The sequence below is a fragment of the Moschus berezovskii genome, chromosome 12, assembly GCF_049115385.1.
Source record: "Moschus berezovskii isolate FMDL1 chromosome 12, NW_MosBer_1.0, whole genome shotgun sequence".
NCBI lineage: Eukaryota > Metazoa > Chordata > Mammalia > Artiodactyla > Moschidae > Moschus > Moschus berezovskii.
Genome location: NC_142471.1, coordinates 59,213,324 through 59,226,794, shown reverse-complemented (window position 1 = coordinate 59,226,794; position 13,471 = coordinate 59,213,324). Strand labels below are relative to the sequence as shown.

At 37.0% G+C, this 13,471-nt stretch overlaps 1 protein-coding gene across 2 annotated transcripts in view; it reads right to left on the bottom strand.

Annotated features, from left to right (window-relative positions):
* Positions 1–2,761: 2,761 nt before the first annotated feature.
* The window catches only part of TNKS2 (tankyrase 2), a 68,703-nt gene continuing 57,993 nt past the window's right edge, over positions 2,762–13,471 (bottom strand). For both annotated transcript variants that reach the window (XM_055425092.2, XM_088842137.1), the window contains 3 exons: positions 13,248–13,434; positions 10,414–10,570; positions 2,762–9,568 (listed from right to left, as the gene is read on the bottom strand). In XM_055425092.2, coding sequence (XP_055281067.1) covers positions 9,506–9,568; positions 10,414–10,570; positions 13,248–13,434 — 407 coding nt within the window. In that variant the 3' untranslated portion in view covers positions 2,762–9,505. The remainder of the gene's footprint in view (positions 9,569–10,413; positions 10,571–13,247; positions 13,435–13,471) is intronic.

The following is a 13,471-nucleotide window of genomic DNA, read 5'->3' as shown; positions in this document are numbered from 1 at the left end:
AGAACTGACCATTGTGTTAAATTTCTAATATGCTGCAACCTGCTGAACCTTTACCCTATGAGATTATAACTTTTCTGTTTTCTGTTTGCTGCTAAGTCACTTCAGTCGAGTCCGACTCTGTGCGACCCCATAGACGGCAGCCCACCAGGCTCCACTGTCCCTGGGATTCTCCAGGCAAGAACACTGGAGTGGGTTGCCATTTCCTTCTCCAATGTGTGAAAGTGAAAGTGAAGTCGCTCAGTCGTGTCCGACTAGTGGCAACCCCATGGACTGCAGCCCACCAGGCTCCTCTGTCCATGCGATTTTCTAGGCAAGAGTACTGGAGTGGCTTGCCATTGCCTTCTCCGTTTTCTGTTTAACTCAAGGCAAATGGAAAAATAAGAATAGCTTACAAAAAACAGCTTTGCATTCACCTAGCTTGTAAGAGGGCTTCCCTTGTGGCTCAGCTGGTAAATAATCCACCTGCAATGCGGGAGACCTGGGTTCTATGTCTTGGTTGGGAAGATCCCCTGGAGAAGGGAAAGGCTACCCACTCACAGTATTCTGGCCTAGAGAATTCCATGGACTATATCCATGGGGTCTCAAAGAGTCGGACACGACTGAGTGACTTTCAATTTCACTTCAGCTTGTAAGAAAAAGTCATGAGATGTTAACAGGCCCCAAGGCCAGAAGATAATGTATTAATATCTACTATAGAAGACTCTCGTAAACAGAGAAGTATGCGGAAAGCATTCTGGTTTTGTAAAGGGCAAACTGACGTAATGTTGAGCTGACTGTTCACTCCCTCTTTTAGAATTGTACTAGTTTAGGGTATATAAACACTGATGTAAAAAAAGTCTTGATTCAGCACTCAACCAAGATTCGACTCGCTTTGTTTTCTTCCTTTTCTTGCCGACGCCGCTCATCCTGAGGGTATCCCTGGACTCAACCGAGGCTAGACCTTGGTAGGTCCAACTTTATTTTGTCCAGATGGCTCCTCACTTATTGCCAAGACAATTATCTTTCCCACAGTTTCACAATATCCTACCTTTTACCACATACTGTAGATTTCAGACCATTTCTGGATTCTGTATTTCACTTCAGTGATTAGTTTATATGCCAGTATTACTGTTTTAATAATAGTTCTTAAATATTTCTAATAAGTGATACGGCTAGCAGCCTTTCAGAAATCTTCTCAGTAACTTTTTATAAGAATCCTTGTACTTTCCTTTCCCATAGTAGCTTTAGAATCTGTGCAGTTTCCCACTCTTTCCCTCAAAAGGGTTGTTTTTAAATTTTGGAGTCTAGTTGATTTACAATGTTGTGTTAGTTTCTGCTGTACAGCAAAGTTAATCAGTTATACATATATGTGAAGTGAAAGTGAAAGTCACTCAGTTGTGTCCAACTCTTTGCAAACCCATGGACTGTAAACCATGGAATTCTCCAGGCCAGAATACTGGAGTGGGTAGCTTTTCCCTTCTCCAGGGGAACTTCCCAACCCAGGGATCGAACCCAGGTCTCCTTCACTGCAGGCGGAGTCTTTATCAGCTGAGCCACACAAAGCAAGTTGGTATTCATTCTTTTTTTGATTCCATTTCCATATGGGTCATTACAGAGTACTGAGTAGAGGTCCCTGTGTTACATAGTAGGTTCTTATTATTAATAGTTATCTATTTTATATATAGTAATGTATATATGTAAATCTCACATGTTATTAGGTCATGGCAAATGTATATACTTATTTAAGGAGCACCAAAATCATTATACTACTAAACTTTTCTGCCCAGGAATGGCATATAGTATTCTATTTGTATTATTCTTATTTTATTTTATTCCTACATGACGTTATTTTCTTTCGTTTCCTCTTTATATACCCAGAAGTAGACTCCTTCATTTTATTGGTAATGTCAAATTGTTTTTCAAAGCACTCAGACGCACATCAGTAAGAGATCCATATCCTCTAATACTTGCATTGTCAAATTTTCAATTTTTGTCAATTTCAGCCAGTGTAAAATGGTAGTACATGTTACCTAATTTGAATTTCCCTGATTACCAATAAGTCTAAGCATTTTTTGGACTGCTCAGTTGCCACTAGGGTCTCCCATTTTGAGAAATGCCTGTTTTTAACTCACTTTTTCCGTAGTTTAACATATTCTGGATATGAATCCTTTGCCCTTTAAATGTATTGCAAATATTTTCTCCCACTTTGTGACCTGCCTCTTTACTTTATTTACAGAAATCATTTGATAACAAGGATGTTCTTAATTTTAATATAGTCAAACTTATAATCTTTATAGGATGAAATATTCTTTGAAGCTCAGTTAAAAGCTCTTTGTTATCCCCAACCAGGAAGTCTTCTATATTTTCTTAACATTTAAAATACTTCGATTTTCATATTAAGCCCTATATAAAATCCATCTGGAATTGAAACAAGAATCAGAACTGTAGATGGAACAACAGACTGATTCCAAATAGGAAAAGGAGTACGTCAAGGTTGTATATTGTCACCTTGCTTATTTCACTTACATGCAGAGTACATCATGAGGAACGCTGGGCTGGAAGAAGCACAAGCTGGAATCAAGATTGCTGGGAGAAATAGCAATAACCTCAGATATGCAGATGACACCACTCTAATGGCATAAAGTGAACAGGAACTCAAAAGCCTCTTGATGCAAGTGAAAGAGGAGAGTGAAAAGGTTGGCTTGAAGCTCAACATGCAGAAAACGAAGATCATGGTATCTGGTCCCATCACTTCATGGGAAATAGATGGAAAAACAGTGGAAACAGTGTCAGACTTTATTTTTGGGGGCTCCAAAATCACTGCAGATGCTGATTGCAGCCACGAAATTAAAAGATGCTTACTCCTTGGAAGGAAAGTTATGACCAACCTTGATAGTATATTAAAAAGCAGAGACATTACTTTGCCAACAAAGGTCCGTCTAGTCAAGGCTATGGTTTTTCCAGTGGTCATGTATGGATGTGAGACTTGGACTGTGAAGAAAGCTGATCGCCGAAGAATCGATGCTTTTGAACTGTGGTGTTGGAGAAGACTCTTAAGAGTCCCTTGGACTGCAAGGAGATCCAACCAGTCCATTCTAAAGGAGATCAATCCTGGGTGTTCACTGGAAGGACTGATGCTAAAGCTGAAACTGCAATACATTGGCCACCTCATGCGACGAGCTGACTCACTGGAAAAGACTCTGATGCTGGCAAAGGTTGGGGGCAGGAGGAGGAGGAGACGACCGAGAGTGAGATGGCTGGATGGCATCACCGACTCTGTGGACATGAGTTTGAGTGAACTCCGGGGGTTGGTGATGGACAGGGAGGCCTGGCGTGCTGTGATTCATGGGGTCACGGAGAGTCAGACACGACTGAGCGACTGAACTGATGCATCTAGATATACTGTTTTTCCTATATGCATAACCAGTTGTTTCATAACAATTTACTGAACAGTTCCTTTTTCCCACATGATCTGTAATGCTACCTCTGGTGTATACAAAAATCCCATTTATTCTCTGTTCATTGGTTAGATGAGTATGTCCCTGCATCATTATTATGCTTAATTACTACAGCCTTAATGCTATTCTTGACCTCTGATCCTCCTGTTTTTTTTTTTTTTTTTACTCTTCAGGAATGTCCTGCCTATTCTTAGCCCTTTACAGATTATTTCTTACTCATTCTAGATTCTTTCATACATTTTGGGAGAGAAAAAAGTACGTCACTTAAGATCCCCATTTTTGTTGGGAGTGTTCTTTTACCTTTCTTCCCCCTTTCCTGTTCTATTTCTACTTTAAGTGATTATAGTCCTGCTAGAAAACTCAAAAGGAATAAAATAATATACAGGAAAAAGTCTCTTTAACAAACTCTGTCCCCTGGTACCCAGGAGTCCTCCCAATAGTTTGTGTGTATCCTGCAGGCATTTTATGAATAAAATATATATTGCATAGCTAATGTATATTGTACATTTTCCTATTTTATACAAATGAGAGTAACAAATCAAACACAGTTGCCAACTTCTTGCTTTTTCATTTATTGTATCTTGAAGATTATTCCGTATTAATAAGGTTCTTCTAGTTTTACTCGAGTGTAATTTCAGTCTGTTTACCTTTGTTCACCATGCTTCTTGCAGTCCATTCCTTCCTTTCTGGATTCAACTGCCTTTTTTCCTGAACAACAACCCTGAGTTCTTACAGCAAAATCTGAAAATGTGTTTTTCAGCCTTTTTTTTTTCTTATATTCTTAGTGTTTATTATTTCATAGTTCCATTTAATTGAATATTGGCTGTTTTTTATTATTGAAACTTTGTATTATTCTTAATCAATTTTATTTCCAACTCTATTATCTGACATTTATTTTGATCAATTTTAATTCCCTTTTTCTGTTTTAATTTGTTACTATTTTTTTTTAAATTTATTTATTTAAATCGGAGGTTAATTACTTTATTGTATTGGTTTTGCCATACATTGACATGAATTCTGCCCCGGGTGTACATGTGTTCCCCATCTTGAACCCCCCTCCCATCAGCCTCTCTTTTAAACGCTAACTTACCTCTGTACAGAATTCAAGGCTATCACCCGTTCTTTTCATCACTTATAACTTACTTTGTTTCCTTCTGGTCCATACTGCTGCCATTGAGAAAGCCTATCAGTGCAATTATTCCTTTGCAGGTAATGTCTTTTTAGTTGCTTTTAGATTTTTCTCATCTTTTCCAATTGTACTACATGTCTAGAAGCAGACTTGTTTTTATTCACCACTTTAGATATTTGTTATGTCTTTTATAAATTCTGAAAAAAAAAAAAAAAAACTTCAAACTTCTTCCCTCCCCTATTCTTTATGTTGGATCTTCTCATCCTGTTCTCCCTGCTTCTTAGCTTTTCCCCATCCCTTCTTCTGTTATAAGTGGGTACCTTCTTGATTTATCTTTTAGTTTACCAGTTCTCTCTTCACATATGCCCAATTTGTGGTTTAATCTGTCCACCAAGCTCTTACTTTCAATAATCACACATTTTTTAGTTCCAAAAGACTTAGTTTTTCAAATCTACTCTGCCTTTTTTCAGTGTCATCTTTCCTAACGGTTTTTATATTTTCCTCTCCCAGTCAATCATTTTAAATATTCTTATTCCATAGTTATCCTATATTAAGTTTGTGGGGGTGCTAAACCTCTAAGGTTGTTATCTGCTGATCTGTACTCACAATGGACTATTTTGGACTTCTGATCATCTGAGCGGAGTTTGTTTCTTCTGTACTGTAGCAATATGATACAGTTAAGGTTGTGGGTATGCATTCTTTTCCCAACTAGGTTGCTGTACTGTCTGTGTGCTTTTGTGAATCATTTTCAAACTAAGATCTTTAGCCACCCAGGGACGTACATACCTAACATTTTGAGTTTCTTAAGGTTTCATCTGAACAAAGATGAAGAAAAAGGTTTTCATTTGAACCAGTGGCTAATCAATTTTGTTTGTTTTAAAATTCTATGTTCTGTAGCTCCATGACAAGTGAAAAAACCCAACCAGTGGTCCTGGGAATTCAGGGAAATAATAATATAACCAGCTTTTGCCAGTTACAGTACTTACTAGCACATATAGAAAATCACTTAGTTCCCTCAACAAACCTGGAAGTACTATAATTTGTTCAAGGTTGTATAGTTGGTATGGAATAGGCTAAAATTCAAATCCAGATTCATCTGACTCTAGAGCCCAATCACTTAATAACTCTTTTCACTCAAGTAAAACTTATTTGAGGAACTATTATGTGTCAGCATGTGCTAAGTGATGGGTCTAAGTGGTAAACCAAACAGATTATTTTTCTTCTACTTTTCAAATTATCTGTGAGGGACTAGAGTTTCTGTTTTCCTCTTAATTTCCAATTTGTTGCAGACCAAAATCTTAGTTAAAGACATTTAAAGGACTTCCCTGCTGGTCCAGTGGTTAACACCCTGTGCTCCCAATGCAGGGGGCATGGGTTCATTCCCTGGTTAGGGAACTAAGATCTTATATGTCACATGGTGCGGCCTTAAAGAAAAAAAAAAGGAAAGAATTTTAAAACACTGCATCAATGTGAAACTGCCATAAAAGTTTCCTCTCAATTTTTGTTTTCATCTCTCCATGGGCTGGAAACAATCCGCAGGCTAGCCCCAACTCCAGGTCACCTTCACGCAGCACTGCTCTCCAGTGTGCTGGCAGACCATCTGGAGGGCTTTGTGCAGATTTTTGCGATGGTGATGACAACTGTGGATGGCTAACAAAGCGGAGAAGACACTTCTGACAATGACGGCTTGTATGTGGACAGCAAGAACCTTCTAAGAAGCTATAATTAAGATTTTAGTAAAGCATGAGGAGGAGGAGGTGGGTACTGATTCAGTAGATAGTGAAAAGGCTTAACTTTATACAAATCCGACAGTTCTCCTGGTGAAGAATGTATACCACCACCTGCTTCCTCTTGTTACGCTACTCCTCTAATAGGACAGGACAGTAGGAAAAGGGCCAGTCAGGAATACTAATCACAAAAGCTTAGGGAAATTTACCGCAAATTTTCTTTCCTCATCAACCTGCAAAGAAAAGGATCGCACATGCTTAGGAACTAGCAAGCGAACACGTTAACATTATCCCAACTCAAGCAGTAAGAAAGCTGCTGAAAAGTATTTCAAAGCTAAATAACTTATGAGTTATCTGCACCACTATTTTCTTATTATCGAAAGCAGGGAACTGATCATACACACACATTTAGCATACTGAAATCTAAAATAAATATATCTTACTATACCTTTTCTTTTAAGAGTAATAAATACCACTAACTTTAAGGTTTGTAAACTCAAAATTTTTCTATATGACACAAATATATTCCTATGCCTCTTTATAAGCTAAGACAGATTTCCCAGGGGTGTTCCCTGGTGGTCCAGGGGTTAGGACTCTGCTCTCTCACTGCTGAGGGCCTGGGTTCAATCCCTGGTCAGAGAATTAAAATCCTGCAAGCTGTACAGCGTGGCAAAAAAAAAAAAGACAGATTTTCCAGGAAAGAGCTTGAAAGTTTGCCAAAACTTAGGTTGCATGGACTAAATGTCTAAAAGCATATGACAGCTACTTTCATCTTAAAGCATCTGAGGAAGTATGGTCACAGCGTTCAGTATTTCAAATTTTACACTGCAGTCTCTATCACTAGTAGACTCAAAACTACATTATTTTCCTGCAATTGTGGTTTATTGTAATCTTAATCCATTTTTTTCAAAAACCATTCAATATATTTATACTATTCCAGTAATTACCATGCTACCCAGAAAAACAAGTGAACAGTTTATTAAGAATCAAATGAGGGTATGGAATGTGATACAGTACAAGTAAGACACTCAAGATGGATACAATAGTACTACTCACACAAAAAGTTAAATCTCTTTAAAAAAAAAAAATCATAAGACAAAAGAAAAAGCAATTCCATCATCATAAAGTAAGATATTTCATGCAAAAACTTCAAAGAAATCCCCAGTCCCCCCCACCCCCAAGCTCCTAACAAAAAGCTATCTGAAATATGCCATGCTAACATATTAACCACAATATAATCATTCATAGAAAAGCAACACACTAATTAAGAAATGAATTAGATGAAACAACACAGGCTGCAAAATCGTAAACTCATAGACCACGATGATTTTACATGATAAGTAATTCCAGATTCACTCATAGGGTGAGCAATACGAGCTAAATGTTGAGAGAGAAGGTATGTAAATATAAACTCCACTAACTCATCTCATTCTCTTCTAATTATAAAACCTGGAAGCTTCCAGAACCTGAAAAATTATATAAAATTTGGCATACTCCATTTGTGTTCCAAGAAACGACTTTAGGATCATATTTGCAATTATTAGAGAGCTGTATAAAAAGCACTTTATGGTCAGGAATTGACCTCTTAAATAATGATCACAATTTACATCAATAGAAACAACTCCAGATATGCATTTACTATGAATAACTCTTACTCAAGACAAGAAACATGATTTTCTAGCACTTTATGTACAAGTTACTGCTAAGGCCCAGTTAACTGAGATACTGAATAAAATGTAAAACTAATGTGAATTGGTACAGAGAGTGAATAGGAACAGTCTCATTAACAGAGGTTTAATTGGGTAACAATCTTGCCTTGACTTCCAAGAGAACAAGAGTCAACAGATTGCCAAGCTGTAACTCATGTCTCTGTACCAAAATGCTTTAGCATATTTCATGGAAAAGTAGTTCTACCTTAAAAAATAGGAATGGCATTTTATGGGATGGTATTCCCCTCCACAGCTGCCAAACAAGCCTGGTCACCAGGCGATGCACTGAGTATATTTCCAAGTGGATGTAACATGTCACAATGAGGCAACCCAGAAGCGGAAGCACCCATCTCATGGCATCTGCCTATTCAGCAGGCCAGTAGAGAACTGGGACACCCACGTGTCATGGTTTTGGGTTGAGCTTACCTATGGTGTGTAAACTGGTTATACATGACACAGTAAGGCCAAAAAAAAAGAACAGGAGAAAAACTACCCACTCCCATCTCCTATTTTTTTCCCTTTAAATTTAAGGTAATTAGAATAGATTTGAAAAATTTCAGGATTACCCTTCCCACATCTCAAATTCAACTTCCTATTTACATTCCATGAAAACACCACTATAATTATTCTCTAAAAAACAGAAGCTCTTGCTCTAATTTTCACAAAATAACATGAGAAAAATTTTCAATGTGAAACCCAGAGTGTGAGGCTTGTAAAGAAGTGTCTTTAGTAATTAGGACCGTGATAGTTAGAGCTCTTTGGAATGTGTGTTATACATACAAAGTTATCACAAATTAAACTCCCAGAGTATTTATGAAACAAGTTCTTAAATGGGAAAGATTATTGATGAGAGATAAATGCTTCATCAGCAAATTAAATATGCGGGATCAATCTTTCCCAAGTGATAAGGTGTCTGCTAACAATTCAACACAGCCTCTGGAATCAAACATCAAAGATCACTCAATCATGATGATTCAAGATGAAGTACAGATGAGCAGTACATATGAAAAAAATCTGTAAACCGCTGCCATTCTAAAACAGATTTATATTACAAAGCAATGTAAATAAATATTGGGCTAGTACAAAAGCTCTTATTTACAGTTTTACAAATGAAACTGTATTCAGTGTAAATGCTGTGTTTTGAAGAACACAGTACTATATTAGTAAAATGAGTTCTGTTGAGGGGAATTACAGTTTCTGTTAGAATCAATGTATAATGTATAAAAGATTCAAGTTAACTCTGTTTATAATTTAGTACAGACAAACCCAGTTTAACCTGGAATGGCATCTGTTAAAGTGCTGAAAAACAGGAAATATTTAGAAAACACTGTACATTATTAAAGCTTTATCAAGTCAGAATGTTAAAACCCTTTCACATTTTTAACCTTTTGCCACAGGGTTGTGGACAAGATGATTTTTCTCAGCAAAGGAGTAAAACTTACGAGGCCACCAGTTGCTTAGATGATTTTAGGTTCGGTGGTGCTAGTTTCCTAAAACAACTATTTACCCATCAACCATACCTTCAGGTCTTACAATCTGGTAAGTAATTAAATATTCAGGATAAGCCTGGAAGAGAAAGATTAATTCAAAAATTGGTAAATAAATTTTTTGAATGAAGACTTATTCTAAGGATTCCTTATCTTTAGGGAAGAAGCTCTAAATTGGTGCTGCAGATGAGAATCAAAGGGCCTCTTCTCAAAACAGCCTATTTGACTGTAATCCCTTTGATTCTCAATCAGCAGATCTAGGATGACTACTGAGCATGTGTTCATCTTTAGGAACTGAGGTTATCCTGATACATATCCCCAGTACATAATGCTGCTCTAGAAATGCTTCTGACTGCATCTATGCTACTAAGAGCAAGAGGGAATTACACATTTCTCTGCTACAGAGAGGTTAACTATTAAAATAAATATAGGATTCTAATTAATTATATTTTACAGAAGCTTAAAAATAATTTCAGAATAGCTGGCAAAATCTGAATAAGGTCTGTAGGTTAGACTTACTACACCAATGATATTTTCCTGATTTTAACAATTTTAAGACAATGTCCTTAAAATTTAGGTGTATTTAGGAAATACACCCTGAAGTATTTAAGTGTAAAGGAAGATGTTTATACCCTACTTCCAAGCAGCTCGGGGAAAAAAAAAAAAGGATATACAAATATAGTAGGGAGAACATGATAAAGGAGAGAGAATGCTAAAGTACTAACATTTTGAATATCTGGGTAAAGGGTCTAACGGCATTCTCTTTACTATTATTGCAACTTTAAGTCTGAAATAATTTACAAATAAAAGTTAAAAAGAAATCCAGTTCGTAAGGCACTCTACCTTGTTAATTTAAAAGATTAGTAAGAGGTTAAAGTATAGCTCTAAAGTATTGCTGAAAATGAACAAATAAAACTGAATTACCTGTTCTCCTCTGTAAATAACATATTCAGCTAATGCTAGGCCATTTACACTAGGTCGACCAGTGACTGAGTGATGACCTGGAGGAGAATGAGCCATTTTCATTGCACTGAACTGCAGGAAAGACTTTCCCAAGGTTACACGGCAAAAGAGCAGCTGCCTGTAACACATGAAAAGGAAAAGATCTCCCTGAGACAAGGCCATACAGGACAGTTTTATTTCTGTACACCATATAAGCTTTTGAATGCATTTATACATAAACACAATTGTTTTCACCATTTTACCCTTTAAAGAGTTTTTAAAGAATGTCTTCTACTACTCTCACTAATGAAAGAATTTGTCACTTTAATTAATCCTCATTGTAACTATAAAATACTATCTTAGACAGATTATAATAATCTTTAAGTGATACCGACTCTGCCATCCTGCTTGTATCCCAAGCAAAAGCACAAATCATAGCTCAAGTGAGGAGGAGGTGGAGGTTTTAAGGAACTTCCATGAAGTGTCTTACAAAGTTGAACATTTATCCAGATAAGTCCTATTGATTCCACTTTCAAAATGTATCTCTCTTCTAAATTCTACTGTCACTATTAAGACCAAATTGCCTAAATTTTCACCCAGACTATAACAATGGTCTTTGAGCTACTTTTTCTGTTTTTACTCTAGTCCCTGTCTAAATTATTTTCCATCTCAGCTACTAGCGATTTAGGGAAAAAACAAACAGCAAATACCATAAATAGATGACACTACTTTTCTGCTTCAAACCTTTTAGAGACTGTTCACTGTGCCTAAAAGAAAACCCAAATTTCTTATAATGATCCCAAATTCTCCAACTTTACTTTGTGTTCATTACACCTAGACACATTAGTTTTTCTTCCTGAAGGTCAACTTTCTTGTCCCAAGGCCATCAGACACGCTGTTTCTTTTACCATCTAGAATGATATGTTGTACCACTCTTCAACTAGCAAATAGCCATTTTTCAAGTTTAGCTGAAATGCTTCTTCTTCAAATATGTCTTTCCTCACCAAAAGTTTAGGTTGTATTACTTTCTCACTCCCCAAGGGCATATGATTGGCCTTCCTTAGGTCCAACAAACTTTTTATTATTTCACTGTTGCTCTCTCTAATCTACTTTTCTTTCTACAGGAGAAAAGGAGATTTGGTGGCCTGATGATTCTGTCTCCAAAGAAGATAGGTTATATTTTTTATTCTAAATATGCTCTTTGCAAATGTTCTTAGCATTTCTAATAGATTTTCCATTATAGTCATAATCATTCCATGATAATTCAGCATACAGAAATCTTAACTTAATAAATTTATTTCCAGACATACAAGCATTGTACTTCAAAGACAACTGAGAAGAGGTACTAGAACAATGCTTACTATTAATAGTCAGAACTATTTAGCCTCCAGATGATATATGACAAGTAAAGATAGCCGTGTTCAATTTACAGACTCTCAAGAAATTACAAGCCTCCTAGCCACTCCAACCTATGATCTAAAATAGAAGCGAGTGGGAGGTCATACCCAGGAGGCCTGGCTTTAGACACCTACATGAGTCTAAGTTTAGTAGGAAAACAGTAAGAACAAAACATAAACAGATAGTCTTTGTCTCCCTTCAGGACTCCAGTCCTTCACTTTGGCAGCCCTTCAACATCAGCTGGGAAGCTTTTAAAAATCTCATGCCTAGACCAGACCCCAGGCCCCCAAGTGAGAATCTCTAGAGGGGAGGACACAGTCATTAGTAGTTTTTAAAGCCCCTCAGGTAATTACAATGTGCTGCCACAGCTGAGAACTACTGCTCTAGGGTTTCTAGATCTGTGATCAGAAGCTTCAGCTGCTGCTGCTGCTAAGTCACTTCAGTCGTGTCCGACTCTGTGTGACCCCAGAGACGGAAGCCCACCAGGCTCCCCTGTCCCTGGGATTCTCCAGGCAAGAACATTGGAGTGGGTTGCCATTGCCTTCTCCAAGAAGCTTCAGCATCCCCTAGAAACTGAGTAGAAATGCAAGTTCTAGTGCCCTAGCCCCAGACCTGCTAAATCAATAATTCAGAAGGCGTGGCATAGGAATTTGGGTTTTAATAAGCCCTCTAGGTGATTCTGAACTTGCTAATGTTTGATAGCTACTGTTCTAGGTCTTTATAAGCAGTGCTCTAACCACAGAATAAATCTCATTAATTAATCTTACTTGATTTTTCAAATGGTGAAGATTATTTACCTACAAGGATTTTATCAACTAGGGCCAAGTCATTTGAATGATTTTAATAACTAAGTTCCACTAGGGTAACTAAAAGTAGGAAAAAAAGAAGTACAAAGTAATTCTTTGGTAATGGGCTTTCTAAAAGGACTGACATGCTGATATGCTTTATTGTAACTTTTTTCTGAGTAGTAATATCACAAATTGACAATTAAAATCATACCATAGTGGAGGAGAAATTCTCTCACCCATCAGCATGAAATGATTAGGTGTAGCATATAATGCCATTTTATTAATAGCATTTGAATACTAATAGCATTTGAATACTAGATTTTTAAACAGTCCACAATAAAATCTCTTTCATGTCCAGCAATATTTTCTATTTCATATTCTGAAAGCACTGTGTGTTCTAATGATTGAATGAGGTGAACTGATCAAATGCTTGTAACTGTGCTTGGCTCTTACAGACCATTTAAAAAACATCAGCTACTATTACAACCAGTGAGAGGGCCAAAGCAACCTGAACTATGCCTCACTTGGATTCTGAGAGTTGTCCAAGATAACGTCTTACCCGAAAATTTCAATATGAAACCAGTTCTTATCTGATTCTTATCAAAATAAATGAGAAAAGTGATCTCTTACCTGTGGCAAATGTAACAAGATCTGTCTTTATGTACTGGACACCCAGTACCTCCTCCAATTCCATATACATACTGATTGCTTTTGGAAGAGTTTTCGGCAAAATAGATCCCAGCTCCAAACATGCCGCCTATGTAGGCATGCCTTTCATCAAAGCCTTTATGGATAATTGCATTCACAAAGGGAGACCCTAAAATACATATAAACAGGTAACATTTTAAAATCAC